Here is a 16,216-nt window from a genome sequence, read left to right as displayed (position 1 = left end):
TTTCCAGTCAGTGAAACTTGATGTAACAATTAGTACAATTATTTTAATTTGTCTTTGTTGTCCACAGGTGAGCAGTGATGCATACGTTTCCTCAATATGGATGGGGTCACGGGAAGTTATCTTAGGAGACAGTAAAGGAATAGTTCATGTGATGGACCCAAATCATCCTGAGTTCGCAATTGTTAAGGTGCAGTTATTCTTTGCGTTTACTGTTGAGTTCTTTTCATTATATATGTATTCACCTTGGTCTTTGGATCACGTGTTGGACTCGTGATCGACAGCTATTTCCCTCCCGGAAGAGAGCTCAGAGCTCGTATGATCGATCTATGGGTAATCCTATGACCTTACACACACACACACACCCAACTCCCCGCCCATGAGAGTCGGAGTAACGACCCGAAGCACAGCAGTACCGAAATAATTTCGGTCCTGGGCAGGATTCAAACCAGGTACTGCTGTACCTCCGTACTGGCAGTCCAGTACTCTATCAACTGCGCCACTGAGTACGTGGATGCTTGCTGGCCAAGTGGAGAAGAGTGTCTTAACTTATGGTGGAGGTCAAGGGGATGGCGGTTTGAACTCTGCCACCGGTGAGTTGGACCAAGGGCATGGTTCATTATATTCCACACTACATAGTCTTCTCTAATGGACGTTGTTCTAGCTTCCTAATAGGGAGAGTTTGTGACTTTAAATCAAATCAATTAATGATGATTATATTACTAATTGGGTTTTTTATTTCATATTTATTGTGTATAGTGTAAGCTTGATGGATAATTGTGAAAAAGAATATAAAGATGTTTAGGAAGGAATTGAAAAAAAGTAAGGAGTGGGAAAAACAAGCAGCAAGAAGGTAAAGACTGTTGATGGATGGTTGATAGTGGAAGTGAGGGGGAAGGAAGAACCTAAAAGTGTTTTGAGATGAAGTATTGGAAAAGTATGGTAGGCAGAGAATATTTATTACCTACTTGTGGGCCCTAGGCCAAACTCATGAATGGATCCCTAAATTTATAAAAATATGGCATGTCTCAGTGTTCAGTATACATATACAAGTTGAACCAAGGGCATGGTTAATTAAATTCCACGCTACAAAGCCCTCTGTGAGGGGTACTGTCCTAGCCTTCCAATACGGGGGAGTGTGTGATTTTAAACCACATCATTATATATATATATATATATATATATATATATATATCAGATGAGAGGAAGGGTGGGAGGGGTGTGGAGTGTATTTAGGGATGAAATGGGTGGGAGTGTTTTTATGTGGTATATGTATGTATATATATATATATATATTTAAAAGCTCCACCACAAGGAATCGAGGCAAAGGTTCGAGTCCTTGGAGTGTAGCTTATTTCCATTTGTCACAATGACACACACACATGAGTAGTGATCAAAGAAAGACGTCCCAAAAATACGCTCCAAACCTCTATTTAGTGAGTTGCCGACAAACGATTTTGGAACCAACCATCCGCCACCTGGTTGTTTACAGAAAATGGGAAGGGAGTATTGTAGTTAATGTGACCGACAATGTAGTCTTTGTATCTTCGTTCAATTATTCTTTTGCATGATCAGTGACAACAGTGGATGAAATAAACGAAAGATTTAGAGAAAAGAAAACTGCAAAGAGATGTCTTGACGTAAGTACAATTGAGTCCCCACTTGTTGTAATTAAAAAAAAAAAAGTGTCTGAATGAGACCCCATAGACATACCAAAGGTTTGATAGAAATGCCTTCTTGAAGTTCAATAGAAACAATAGCAATATGTATAGAGGGATTGACACGGATAGAGAACCCAGGTTTAAAAATATATTAAGAAATAGAGAAATAAATGATTTGTTAGATGAAATAATTGAACTGAAAAATGAATGCAAAAGAAGTAGCTGTATTAAGAAAGGCCAATGAAGAAAATAACAGGGAAATAGATGAGATGAAAATGGAACTGAATAGGATAAAGGGAGAAAATATAAGATTGAAAAATGAAGATGTGACTAGGAATGAGGCATTAAAGAAAGAGATGAAGGATCAAATACAGGCAGTGACTGAGAAAGTAGAAGAAAAGATTAAAGAAAATGATTTCCAAGAAATAAAAAACTGTGGAAGGTGGAACAGGAAAGTAAAAAATTATCTCTTAAGGAAAAAGTGGAACAACAAGTTAACCCCTTCCATACGGTGACGCCTACGCAGGCGTCATGAGGAGCAAGTGGGTACGGGAGGCTGCCATATCAGCGTCTTGATTATATTTATTGTAGTTGTACCTGCATACCCCCATTCTCTGTAAACTGGCTTCATCATATTTTCTATGGTTATCAAAATTCACGGGTGAAAGAGAACAAGCATTACAGGGGTTACTTTATTTTTTATAATGCGAGTATTATGACGCAACATCACACGTCTGGCAGCTAATGCTGCCCGCGAGATTTTGGCCCGGCGTGAAGAGGTTAAGGACAATGCGAAGGAAATGGTAATCCAAATGATTAACCACTTCACTACAGGGCACATCGCACGTCTGGCAGCATTAGCTGCCCAACGTGCGATGTTGCGTCATTATAATTGCATTATCAAAAATAAAGTCAGTGCTCAATCATTCATTCTCTTTCACCCGTGTATGTTGATAGCCATAGAAAACTGATGAAGCCAGTTTAGAGAGAATGAAAATTACGTAGGTACGACTACAATAAATATAATCAAGATGGCGACGTCGGCAACATCGAGTACCCACTTGCTCCTTATGCCGCCTACATAGGCGTCACCTTATGGAAGTGGTTAAAGAGAAAGGAAATTTGGTTAGGGATACAGTGGGCAAAAAAAAGATGCATTGTAATCTACAGTATTAACCACTTCGGTACGGGACTTAAATCTCGCGGGCAGCAGCCAATGCCAGCCGTATGACGTGTCGTAATAATACTCGCATCATAAAATATAGTCACCGCTTATATCGATCGTTCTCTCTTTCACCCGCGAATTTTGAAAACCACAGAGAATGGGATTCAGGGCGCATTTGGGAGAATGTAAAAACACAGGGGCGACTACAATAAATATAATCAAGACGCCGATATGGCAGCGTCGCGAATCCACTTGCTCCTCATGACGCCTACGTGTGCGGCACCGTATGGAAGGGGTTAAAGAAAAGCATGATGTTCCTAGGTATCAGAGAGAAGAGGAAAAAGAGATCGCTAAAGAAAATCTGAAAGAGATTCAAGAGGAGGATCAAACTTTGGATAAAGAAATTGAGGAAACATATAGAATAGGTAGATTAGATATGGTTTAACATCACAAACTCCCCCCTATCGGAAGGCTAGGATGGTGCCCCTCACAGAGGCCTTTGTAGTGTGGAATTTAATGAACTATGCCCTTGGTTCAACTTCAACGGTGGCAGGATTCGAACCGCCATCCAATAGGTAGATACTCAAAAGAAAAACAATATAGGCCACTAAAAGTAAAACTTGGGTCACAAATGATAGCAGAGGAAGTACTATCCAGAACAGCAAAACTAGCAAACAGTGAAAATCATAAAAATATATGGATGAAAAAAGAAATGAGTGATGAAGAAAAAGAAAAGGAGCTTAGAAATGAAACAAATGAAAAAAAAAGAGAAAAGAACTGAGACTGTTTTTTTGTTTTGTTTTGTTTTTTGGACCAGAGGCTGAGAAAATGGTATATCAGGAAAAAGGAAACAAAGCAGACAGAAAAAGATGAGAAAGAAAAAAATTAAAATTAGCCTATACCAACATAGATGGAATGATCTCAGGACTGAATGAACTAAATGATTACCTGGCATCAGAAAAACTGGACATAATGGGAATAGTAGAAACTAAACTAAAAGGTAATCTACCACCAAACACTGTAGGATAAGGTATATACAACTGCTGGATGAAGAATAGAAAGGAAAAAACAAGGAGAGGGAGTACTAGATATGAACTAACTGATATACTGAAAGAGGAAATACAGTAATTATGGGTGATTTTAACTCAAAAGAAATATGTTGGGAAGAAATGACAGTAAAGGGTGGAGAGGACATATGGGGCAGCATGCTACTCGATATTATGATCATTGCATACACAATGACTCAGTGGATAAAGGAAAATACCAGATACAGAAACAATGAGGAAACTTCGAGACTGAAATTGTAGACAGAATAGATTACAAAACACCTATAGGAAAGAGTGACCATGTACTAATAGAATTCAAACTAAAAGAGCAAATAGACCTAAGAAGAAATGAGAAACATGGAATAGGAAGACTAATGTACAACAAAACGAATTTTGAGAAACTCGAAAAATTTGTAATGCAAATTTGGAAAAATTCCTAAATGAAGGAACAAGGATGGAAGAGAAATGAAATATACTTAAAGAAATCTATAATGAGGGTGTGATCAAATATGTACCACAACAAAAGCAAGAAAGAACATGCATAAAGAACTGGTACAACAAGAAATGTAGTGAAGCTAAGGATAAGAGACAAAGCCTGGAAAAAATGGGGGGGGGGGAAACGAGGAAATGGCAAACATATATCAAACTAAGAAAAGATTAGGTAAAAATACGCAGAGAAGAAAAGAGAAATTATGAAAAGGAAATTATAGAAAAATGCAAGAAACAGCCTAAACTATTTTACAGATATGTGAATGGTAAACTAAAAAACAGGAAATGGAAAAGCTGCACCAAGGAAGTCATGAATATGCAGCAGAACAAGAAATGGCAGAAGTTATGAGTACATACATACATACATATACCAAGGCTTTTGCCTCCTTACAAGGGAGGTAGCCAAAAAGGAAAAGGCATAAAATCATTCCCACCCATTCCATCCCTGAATACACAACACACCCCTCCATCAGGATAGAAAAATAATATTAGAAATTAATATAATTTGCTCTAGCCTTTACTCCGACTTCTGTTATTTTAAAAGCATCAGCATTGGCATCAGCAAAATATTGCCGATGCCGAATCCCATTCTAAACAAAAACATGCCGATTCACATAAAAAGTGCCAATTCTTGCTGATGCCAATTAGTTGGCACACCCCTAATTATTATTATATACATTTTTTCTTTCTTTTCTCTTACAGTCCGATAATGTTGGCCATACAGACAAAGTAACAAAGGTGATTGGTGGTTATGGCAGTCTCTTGACAGCCTCACGTGATGGCAGCATTAAAGTGCATAGCCCAAGTTGGCCAGCCAAGACTTGGGCGACTCTGTCAGATGAAACAAAACCACAGTGTGTAGGGGTAAGTTCAAGAATGTGGATTGTATGTAATGATTTAACTAGCATTCCTTTTGTGTATAATTGTTATGCGTAATAGAACCAATGATGGACACTTGACAAAGAGATTCTATGGGACAGACTTCAAAGAGGATCATCTTTCCAACACCTATCTCCCCAAAAAATAAGAATAAATAATAAATAAATAAAATCGAATAAATAAATTGAATCTGTGATCGGGCCTATTCTGTGTTGGTGCTGTTTTAATGCTCGATGGTGTCCTGAGTGCACGTGTACTAGTGTGGCTCTCATCAGGCATGGGAGAGGTTCTTCTTTGGGGCCTAGGGTTTGTTTAGTGATTTGATTGCTAGTGTGTTTTTGTGTGGATGTTTTCGTTTGGTATTGGAGACAGGTTGTTATAAATGAGTAGTAGCTGCATTAGTTTTTTGTTTCATTATGTCGGTGGTGCTTGTGAGATAAAGTGTGATGGGTGTGTGTGGTGTTTAGGGCTCATGGCATAGAATTGTGTTCCTGTCGTCTTCATGGAGTGTCCTATGAGGAGGATTTTGGTTTCTCTTTGTAGGTGTCCAGTAGGGGCAAGATTGATGTATCCTGTTATTACTCTCAGTGCTCCATTCTGTAAAGTTTGTAAATTATTTGTGTTTATCTTGTTGACTGTTGAGAACCATGCTGTGGAAACATAGTTGAAGGTGGTTCATATTGTTGTGGATCAGGAACTGATTTACCTAGTTGTATTATACGGGAAGAGAGCTATGCTCGTGGTGACTCGTCTTTGTATCTCTCAGCATCAAGTTTTTTCTTAAAATCTTGAATAGTGTTTGCATACACTGTTTCGTTGTCTAATTTGTTCCAAGTATCTATCACTCTGTGTGGGAAGATGTACCTTTTCAAATCTCTTCTGTAACTATCCTTTTTTAGTTTCTTTTCGTGTCCTCTTGTTTTACCATTGTCACATATTAACAAGTCATTCTTATCTAAGACTTCCATTCCTTTCATTATTCTATAGATAGTCAGCAAGTCTCCTCTTTCCCTTCTTTGTTCCAAAGTTGGTAATTTAGTTTGGACAGTCTTTGCTCATATGTCAGTTCGGAAAGAGTTGGTGTGTGATTGTAGTGAGAGAGGCTGGAGGGTTATATCAGAGCATTATTATTAAAGTAATGACATTTATATGTGAATGGGGAGAAGGGAAAACTTAATAGATGTTTGGGAAACTAAGGAAAAAAGACGTGGTATGGAAATATGAAAGATAGATGAGGAAGAAATGGTTTTGCTAATTGGATATATACTTTGACTTTGACACCACATAAAAGGTATTTGCTGTCTATGTATATTAATTTGGCCATCCACCACTTATAAGAGGGGAGAAGGCCTCTTGATATGTATGTATGAATATAGATAGTTTTATATACTGTATTTTGTCACTAAATTAGAGGGAGGAAAGAGTGGTGGATGGAAGTGGATACATCCCTTCTGACTTGACTGCTCCCCTTATAAGGGGAGAAAAGCCTTTGGTATATAGATTTTGTCACTTTTGACTCTGGAAAAAATTATCATCTTTAGCCTAAGAAAATTATTAGTTATGCTACTAGCATTTAATAATGTGTATTTTTGCTTTTTGCCAGACTGCTTATCGCCAAGGAGTATTGGCATGCACGTACCACACAAACTTCCTTAAGGTTTGGGCTCCGTCTGAGGTGACAGTGTAAGATATGGGAATATCAAAGGTTATTCAAGAATTGAGACAGTGAAAAGCATGGTTGAAAAGTGTGCACACGCCATCCAATACTGTCTAATGGTCATATAGAACTCCTACTGAGAAGGATTTAAAACTGGATTTAGAAACCTCCATAAGTCTTGTTTGTGGTGATATGGTATATTGATTTGAGTACTAAGTTGTGTTCATTATAGTAGTAATGAGACTTGAGAAAGATTACCATTACTGAGGAAGAGTATTGTATTAGTAAAGAAGGAGAGGAAGAAAATCTCTTGCTAGTAGGATACAGAGATGTGAGAAGTTTTGAAATTAGTAAAGTTGGATCAGGAGAATGTAGTTTGGTCAGATGGGAAAGAGAATAAAGGCAATAGGGAAATTCATGAGTAATTGATTAAAAGAGATAGGAGAAAGAACAAGAATGAATAGTAAAATGAAGATAAATAAGTGAAATGTGGTAGTTCTACTCATAGAGTATCAAAGCTTTGGACAGAAAGACAGTGAAGACTGAAGATGTAGATGTGTTAGAAATGAAATATTTGTTTACATTGTTAAATATCAGAGGGAATAATCATGTAGAGAGTGTGAAGTTAGAGGATGCAGTCATGGTGTGAGAAGGAAAGCATTATTGAAATTATTTTGCCTTGTAGAGAGGTTGATCAAATACTGAAGATGTGAAATGGTATTAACAGTAGAAATGATCTTTAGAAGACCCTGCAGGAAGATCAAGTACATGTTGGCTAGATGTATTCATAGACCAAGGAGAGCAGTGCATGTTGTTGAAGATTAGAAGTGATATTGGATTGAATTGAAAGAAATGAGTGTATTAGCTATAAGATCTTGGAGAATGCTATGGTGTAATCTAGGCACAAGAAGAACTTCATCTAGTGAAAGAAAATAGGGTGGAAAGCTTTAAGTTTTTACTTTTGAATGTAACATGTGCAATGGTATTATTGAAGCTTTATAATGGATACTGGGTATTTAACCTTTTTGCGTCAAGTCCTGACCCAATGCAGCAAATATCAGAAGTGATAAAGGATGGCTTAAAGCATACTTAGGATAAATTTCATACCAGTGTTGAAAAAAAAAATCTTTAAGATTTATAATTTTGTCAAGTCAGGATTGTCTTGAAAGGTTTATATGTGCTATGATTTTAATACCAAATTAGTGTTAAGTTCTGGTCACATGTAGATTTAATCTTTTGCAGCATAATTTGAATTTAATCTAAATCATGTTTTATCATTATTATTTTGGCTTACTGCTACTTTAATGGTAATTTTTATTGTGACTTTAATTATCATTTATCATAATTTATTGTAATCATGGTTTATATTTATTTTATCATTATTTGTATTATGGAATTATTATCACCGTTGTGTTGCTGATGAGGTTCCTCAAATGCATTGTTCCATCTGGCTTACAGATTTTCTAGACTGTCAAAACAAGGTTTGAAATTTATGGTAGTAGAAATATGAATTTAAGAATTACATATCTAAGCCAGGATCCACAAAGCAAATTTCCCCAGCAAATATTTCATTTTTTTTTTTTTTATATGTGTTCTTTGATACAGTCCACATTTTGGAATCTCATCAATACATTACTTCCATTTATCAAAGGCCCTCTTCCCCATATAAGGGGGTGGCTAAGTCAATCTTATCATTTACCAGCAATGCCACTCCTTTCCATTGTCCACTTGCCACTTCTCCTACCCTACCCACCATGTTCCCAAACACCAACTTACTTTTCCCTTTCAGTTTCATTTCACTTAACTCAAACACATCCATCTTTCTTCCCACAAATATAGTACTAATATCCTACCTATTGCTCTCACCCATACCTCATCTAGACACAACCAATGATCCAATTACTAAGATTTGAGTCAGAATCCTCCAGCCAGGCTCGTATGCCTTGACTTTTTGTAGAAAAAAAAATACAAGGTGTGGGATTCATAGTCTCTATACTTTATCCTATATAGTTACCTATGGCATAAATAGGAACACAGTGGCAGCATTCTGCATCCACCACCTTTATTTGGGAAAGAAAATTAATGTAATTAATTTCTTTCCTCCAACTAGTAAACTTACATGCATGTTCATTACTCTGTGATATCAATCAGTTTATCAGTGTGGATAGATATCATGACATTGCATAGCTACAGTATGATATAATGATACATATCTAAACACAATGTAATATGAAAAAAATAATGGAATTAAAGAAAGAAAAACAATGTTACCACTAGCTGATTACGAAAGAGAATTCCATAGAAAATTTTCAGTAATACGGTATATGGAAATACGGTACGAATTTGTGTGATGTAATTATCCAAGATCTAAAAGTTGTACAATTCTTGGCTTGATACTGACATCAATGATGCTCAGCTAAGAAACTCTAACTGCCATCATGATTTGTAGCAGTCTTTTAACACAAGATTTTTAATTAATGGACAGTTACAAAGGTGGAATTTGCTTTGTGGATATTGGTTCTAATGATGCTTTAATTTTATATTTCAAACCTTTCCATTATTTTCTTATGGGTATGTAGACATGATACTTAAAGATGTGTTCACAAAATGATCAAGAAATTATAATTCGATCAATCCAACATATGATCGTGAAATAGAAGTAATATATCTAATTGACTGACTTGGTGCTTAGCTTACTTTATTTTTCAATTTATATGCCATTTCCTGCAGAGCAAGGAATGGGAAGGATGAATCTTCACTCCCTTTCATTCCCTCATGCTTACCACGTGAAAATTGCATGATTTTTCACTCCCAATACTATTATCAGTTTATTCCCAGTGTATCTCTTTCGTGGAGCAGGTTATCAGTTTTGTCTACACATTCTTTCCCAATTCTCACCTCTCGTCAATGCACATTTTCACTTGTTTGATATCCTGACCATATGCTTGTTGGGCACATTTTCATAGGTCTACCCCTTGCTCTCGTTCTTGGCACCACTGATTCATAACGTCTTTGAAAACATTTAATTCTTGTACATTATCATAACATAACCAGACCACTCCAGGTTGGCCTGCTCTACTCCTCCTAATTCCATCTGCACCACAATTCATTCGTAAACATTTATCAGTCTTTATTTCGGCATATTTCATAACTCCATAAGTAGCCTTCAAGTACCTCAATTTTGCAGCTTTCACAAAACCTATCTCTCCCGCACTCATTACCCATACATAACAACGGGCACAATTATTGTTTTCTGCATTCCCTTCATTGCATCTATTAACAGCCTTTTATTTCTTTATATCAATGGTTCATAACTTTTTTTGGCAGTGACCCAAAATCCTGTCCAAATCGATCATGGCAATCTATATCCTCTTAAACATTTAGTTTCGTTTAAATTTTAAAATAATTGTACTCAATTAAATCATCTCTGACATTGTGCTTAGATGTTAATGATTTAGATATTCGAATACAGTATTATTATTCATGATAATATTTTCATAAGGAATATTGGGAAAATAATAAGTCCACAAATCCTTAAGGACCTATTCAAATGGCCCGGCGACCCAACTTTGGGTCATGACCTAGGTGTTATGAACCACTGCTTCATACTATTCTCAGGGTTCCCTTTAGTTTCTTTCTCACCCTAGGGCCAGTCTCTTCCTCCAGACTTATATTTTCATTGATACCAATGCAGGCATGTGAGTGGGGTCTGACAAAAATAGTAATAATAGAAAATAAAAGAGGAGAGTTGTGAGGGAGTGAAGCGAATGAGCGAGAGGTGGGCTTTTGCATTTTTTAGCTTTAGGTAGTACAGTATAGTGCATACTGCATTGAATAGCAATCCAGAATGGCACAAAATTGTTACAAGTAACAGTTATGAGCCTGTACATGTTATTGTTTTTTTTCACAGCTTGGTAAAGAAAAAAATAAATAATGCCAAACCATGAGAAAAAGTGTTAAATAAATGGAAGTTCATGAAAATGTGGAAATTTCAAGTGCCAGATTGATTATGGATATCTACTAGTGGTGGTACTGGAAGAACGATATCAGAATCATCTTCATCTCCCAGCTACCCATCTTCAAAACTTAACAGCAAGGACCCAAGTACCATTGGGCTCATGAATTTCCATTCAATGATTATCATAATTATTCCACCCTCCACCCCATTCCATTCAGTCACATGGTCTTCCATACTCCGTAACTCTTCCTATCAACCCTTTTGACTTCTCCAATTTCATAAAACACAGGTATAATCACAATCACTTTCTTTTCTTGCAAGTTTTCTCACTGAGCTTATATGATTATCTAATATTCATATCCCATTCTTTGACAAAAAATACTATTCCTCAACTTTCCTTTCATCATCCACTGTAACACAATAATGCCATACACTGTATGTAGGGTGCTGGACAGGTTATTAATATAGTTCTTGCACTTGAGTTTGCCATTTTTCCCCATATATATTGCCACAATGCATGCTATCTTTCAGTAACTGGGTAATTTCCTCTCGTAACGTATATTACATATCCTTCATAAATACTTCCTAATTATTGCCTTATCTCCCTCTTTTTATAATCATTGAATTCACTTCATCCACTTCCTCCACTCCAGATTTCAAGTGCCACTACATCTCCACTTCTTTTACATTAATTTGAAAAAGAAAAACTGCATCTCGTTCTACCATTGTATAGCATCAACATTTGAATTTCCAAGTGTTTACCAAATTTTTGAGTCCTCATTCCTATCCACTTAACACTGACTTTCACTATTAGTAATCTTTTACTCATCACAAATCTTACTTCTCATCTGCTATGGATTTCTTCATCCACCTGCTTCCAGAAAACTTCTTTATATTTATTTTGATATATAATTCAGATGCACTTTGATGTTTTCTAGTTATGAGAAAAATTATTGTTGCTAATTTATGTTTTATTCTGTTGCATTTTATTTATTAAGGAATGCAATTCCTGTCTTATTGTTTTGAGGTTCTGTATTTGTCCTTTTTTATGAAAACTGTTTACCTACTTGCCGGCGTCAAGGACGCACTATAATTTTAAGATGCAAAATATCGAAGAAAAGAAATAAACATAAAAAGAAGATCTCACCACTTTTCCCTATATTACCAAGATTTTTTAAGCGTCGTGTACACGGCGCTGCTTTTATTCGCTCTGGACAAGCGTCTTAATTCGCAGCGTCTGTTTAACGCTGCGATAAAGTTGTATATGATCAACTTTACTGCGCGCGTCTTTGTTTCAATAGGTAGCTTCTTTATTCGCTACTGAAACGCTCGATAAAGTTGAACACTAACTTTATCGCAGCGTAAAACAGACGCTATGAATTAATTATTTTAGTCGCTAGCGAATTAAGCGTCGTTTGTACGCAGCTGCTTCCATTCGCTTTGGACTTAATTCGCTAGAGATTAGAATAATGAATTTCCACTGTTTGACGCTGCCATAAGGTTAAACATGTTCAACTTTATCGCTCGCGTCCAGCGTCTAAAGCTGCGACGAGTCAACCGGTCTTTAGATGTTTTTCCAAAGTGAAAAAGCAAGTGTAAACGACGCTTTATTGCATGCAAATAATTGCGGCTACAGATCGAATTGTTCTAAGGATTTCATGTCAATGTAGGCATATACTGTATTCTTTATCCGAGAAAAAATATTTATATATGAAAAATATATAAATCGAGCCAAGTACGGAAAATCAACTTTAATCATGAAATGCTGTGTTCAGAATGGTCTAAAGTTGCCTCATCCACTCATATACATACATATATATATATATATATATATATATATATATATATATATATATATATACATACACACACACACACCTACATGTTTTGAATATTTAGACCGTACCACTTTATTCGTCTGAATGTGACGACTCGATATGTCAGTGGCCTCCAATGCATTGTTTACTTAAATTCCTGTATGTATTTACCGTAACCATACCATCTTTTTGGTAATCTAATTGGCATTTGATAGTTTCGCAGTATTGGTAACGTTATTTATAATTGACCCTAAAAATTTGTTTGCCTCAAAAGTGCTAAATTATGAAAATAATAGTAATTATAAAAATGCCCTAAACAATAAGGCAAAATATAATAAAACTTTATCAATTTACATAAGATTTAGCACAAAACAAATTGGTTCATTGCATATTCACACGTGTTTTAATTCAAGATGAAATGAACATGCATGGCTATGTATACGAATCTTATGAAATTACCCTGTAAATATTTTAATTTTCATTGTTTATAATATATATATATATATATATGCCATTTCATATTGTTCTCATACTATTAGGATCGCTCAAATGAGAGTGGAGACATATAACATCGCATGACATATATTGGCTAACGCACTGTCGAAACAGGTGTGTGTGTATATATATATATATATATATATATATATATATATATATATATTCCATACGTCTACATATTTATTCTTATTATAGTTTCATTAAAATACAAAATATATTTTACAATCGGATCATACGCAAGAGTTAATCTTCTTGCATAGAACATAAAAATGATTGAGACTGCAAGAGATCATAAAGTCTACACTAGTCAGTTCCATGTCCCATATCACCTGTCGTCCCTATCCATAAAATTATAAAACTTTCTATTAAAACAACAAAAAGTTACAACGCTCATTACATGGCTAAGTATATTTTATTCAGTAACGACTGTTGCCAAACTAGATCTTGCCTATTTACTTTTTTTTTGTATAAACTACAAAAATATAGAAGTGTGTATGGATATATATATATAATCATCCTTGACGCCGGCAAAAGTAGCAATTTGAACGTAGTAAAAAATGTGTCAAAAAAGGGCACATACCTAAGCAATTTCTTTGACAACATGGATATGCTCCATGAGAAGTACTGCAGAGTTGAGGGATTACTACACTGGCTAGTTTTGCTCCTACATCATACCTCCAACCTCCATTTGAATAACTAGGATGTGAATTCGCTTACAGAAATCTAGAATTTTATAAGAGCGTTTCAACAGTATGTCTAAAATTCGAATCTGTTTATAATTTGTTAATCTATCATTCAGGTTCACAACATATGACGCAAAGGTGATTTGATATTTGGAGACTTGGAAAAATATATATATTTTTTCAACTGAAGTTATTTTCACTCGAACTCTCAACAGTTGGCGGTGAAGACGGTGGAAGCCCAGTGTGATAACCCCTCTAGTCTGTTATTGAAAACGTTATTTTTTGGCTTAGTATGACGACTTTCTGTTAGTCCATTAGAATATGATAGTTTTTTCATCGAGGTTTTTTTTTATATGTTTCGTACATGGTAACGATCAACATAAATATTGCATTCGTATCTTGACTAAAATTGTTTAATGCATGAACCATATAAGTGTGAAATCAATCAAGAAATGGAAATATTAAATGACGACATAAAATTTAAGAAAGTCTCAGGATGAAAAATATAGATTAAATAGTAAATATGTATACTGCATATTTCCTATTGGGATTTATTTCCTTGTTTGATATTAAGGTAAAACTGAAATGTTCTACTTTAGTTTCAAAATATTTCAATATATGAAATTTGGTACTATACACGAATACACTTTAATACCTCACTATATTGAAGAGTAGGGTGAATACTGAATTTAATGTTATTAGTCTGTACTCAATTCGAAATGACACCAAACATTTTTTTATAGCCTACAGTTTTGCTTGATCCACGTAGTGGGACCAGATTGATCAAACTTATTTAGTTCGTAAACATTTAATTTCTTCCTAGAATTGTACTTGATTGGCAGTCAAACAGCTTAAAGTAATATATAATTTATGTTTCATGAATCATTCTTGAATCAATAGATTTATTTTTCTAACATTTTTCAGATTTGTAGAATTAATTATATGTATTTTCACTATGTAAGGTAACCTACTGCTCATTGAAAAAATAGTTTGTTTTACAAGGAGGTGCAAGATTTATGTACCTTCAATTATTATATGTTTGCTTGTTATATTATGTTTTACATTATTCGTATGTGAGATTGAGCAGATTTTTAAAACTGACCTTAGAATAAAGTCTCAAAAAAAGTTATAAACTTATTTTCTTTCACTCGTTTTTTCATATTAACAACTGTAAAATCTTGTTAATTTTTGGCTCAAAATAATTTTGTTTTGCTTTAGATTTAGCAAACGCGCTGATGAACGCATCAGATTGCTTTTGTTGGAACGGATAAGGGAAGATACTGACGAAAGGATGAAGTTAAAGGTAAATGTGGGTAAAAGTAAGGTGGTGAGATGCACAAGGGGAGAGGATGGCAGCAAATTGAAAGTGAGTATTAAAGGAGAGAGGCTGGAGGAAGTGAATAGGTTTTGATACTTGGCGGCGCATGTGGTGGGGAAGGGAGGAGTGGAGTGGAGGTAGATTGAGAGAAGCAAGTAAATACCTTGGGGGATTAAAAAGTGTAATGAGAAATAGATATTTGGGAATGGAGGCTGAGAGAAGATTGTATGAACGAGTGATTGTGCCGACAGCACTGTATGGGGCTAGAAACATGGAACACAAGAGAGGAGTTTAAATGTATTTGAGATGAAATGTCTGAGGAGCGTGGTAGGAATTACTAGGCTGGATAGAGTGAGAAACGAGGAGGAGAGTGGGGGATGGAAAAGGAGTTGTCATCCAGGAGGAGCCAAGAAAAAAGGGAGGGTGGTGAATGGGAGTGGAGTATGTGGGGATGAAATAGGTGGGTGTGGAATTATGCCTTTTGACTATGACTACCTCCTTTGTAAGGAAGAAAGAGCCCTTGGTATATGTATTACTATTATTATTATTATGGTTATAATTATTATTATTATTATTACTGGAAACTGAGAAATGTACCGAATCACTACACAGCTCATTAATCGCTCTGAAAAGAAAAGGATAATAGACTTTTTGCACACGACACCAAAAATTCGTTCCGTCATCTTTAGAGTACACATGTAGTAGTTTTAGTTCGGAACAACGGCAGGACAAATGAAAATCAACACAAAATATCTAATCTCTTTCTTTTGGCAATTAGCCACAAGGTGCGACACTAGAAGTGTCACATGAGAAATGTAGGTGAAGCTCGGACTAAGGCCACAGCTTAGTGGAGCTTATGGTTGTAGCTGGACGTGGAGCCTAACGTCAGCGAGGCGGTAGCAGATGATGACGGCGAGGCTCGATGGGACGGCTAGAAGATTGGACGAGGAGATGTTGTTGTGTACGCTGGTTGATACTGTTCTGCCCATCTCGGCGAAACGCCGACCTTTTAAGGGAGGCTGGCGGGAACGTGAGGAGCTTTCCAAGT

The 16,216-nt window shown here is 35.8% G+C and overlaps 1 protein-coding gene across 3 annotated transcripts in view; it reads left to right on the top strand.

The window, feature by feature from the left end:
• Positions 1-14,997, top strand: part of LOC143024601 (F-box/WD repeat-containing protein 9-like) — a 35,770-nt gene extending 20,773 nt beyond the window's left edge. For 2 of the 3 annotated variants that reach the window (XM_076183451.1, XM_076183453.1), the window contains 3 exons: positions 68-187; positions 5,061-5,222; positions 6,841-14,997. In XM_076183451.1, the coding sequence (XP_076039566.1) occupies positions 68-187; positions 5,061-5,222; positions 6,841-6,924 (366 nt within the window). In that variant the 3' untranslated portion in view covers positions 6,925-14,997. The remainder of the gene's footprint in view (positions 1-67; positions 188-5,060; positions 5,223-6,840) is intronic. The other variant, XM_076183452.1, reaches the window with a different exon arrangement.
• The last annotated feature ends 1,219 nt before the right edge of the window (positions 14,998-16,216 follow it).

This window comes from Oratosquilla oratoria, chromosome 4 (genome assembly GCF_046742065.1).
Source record: "Oratosquilla oratoria isolate Oo_2021 chromosome 4, ASM4674206v1, whole genome shotgun sequence".
In the NCBI taxonomy this organism is placed as follows: domain Eukaryota; kingdom Metazoa; phylum Arthropoda; class Malacostraca; order Stomatopoda; family Squillidae; genus Oratosquilla; species Oratosquilla oratoria.
The sequence above is the reverse complement of the archived record's forward strand: the minus strand, read 5'-3'. Positions and strand labels throughout refer to the sequence as shown.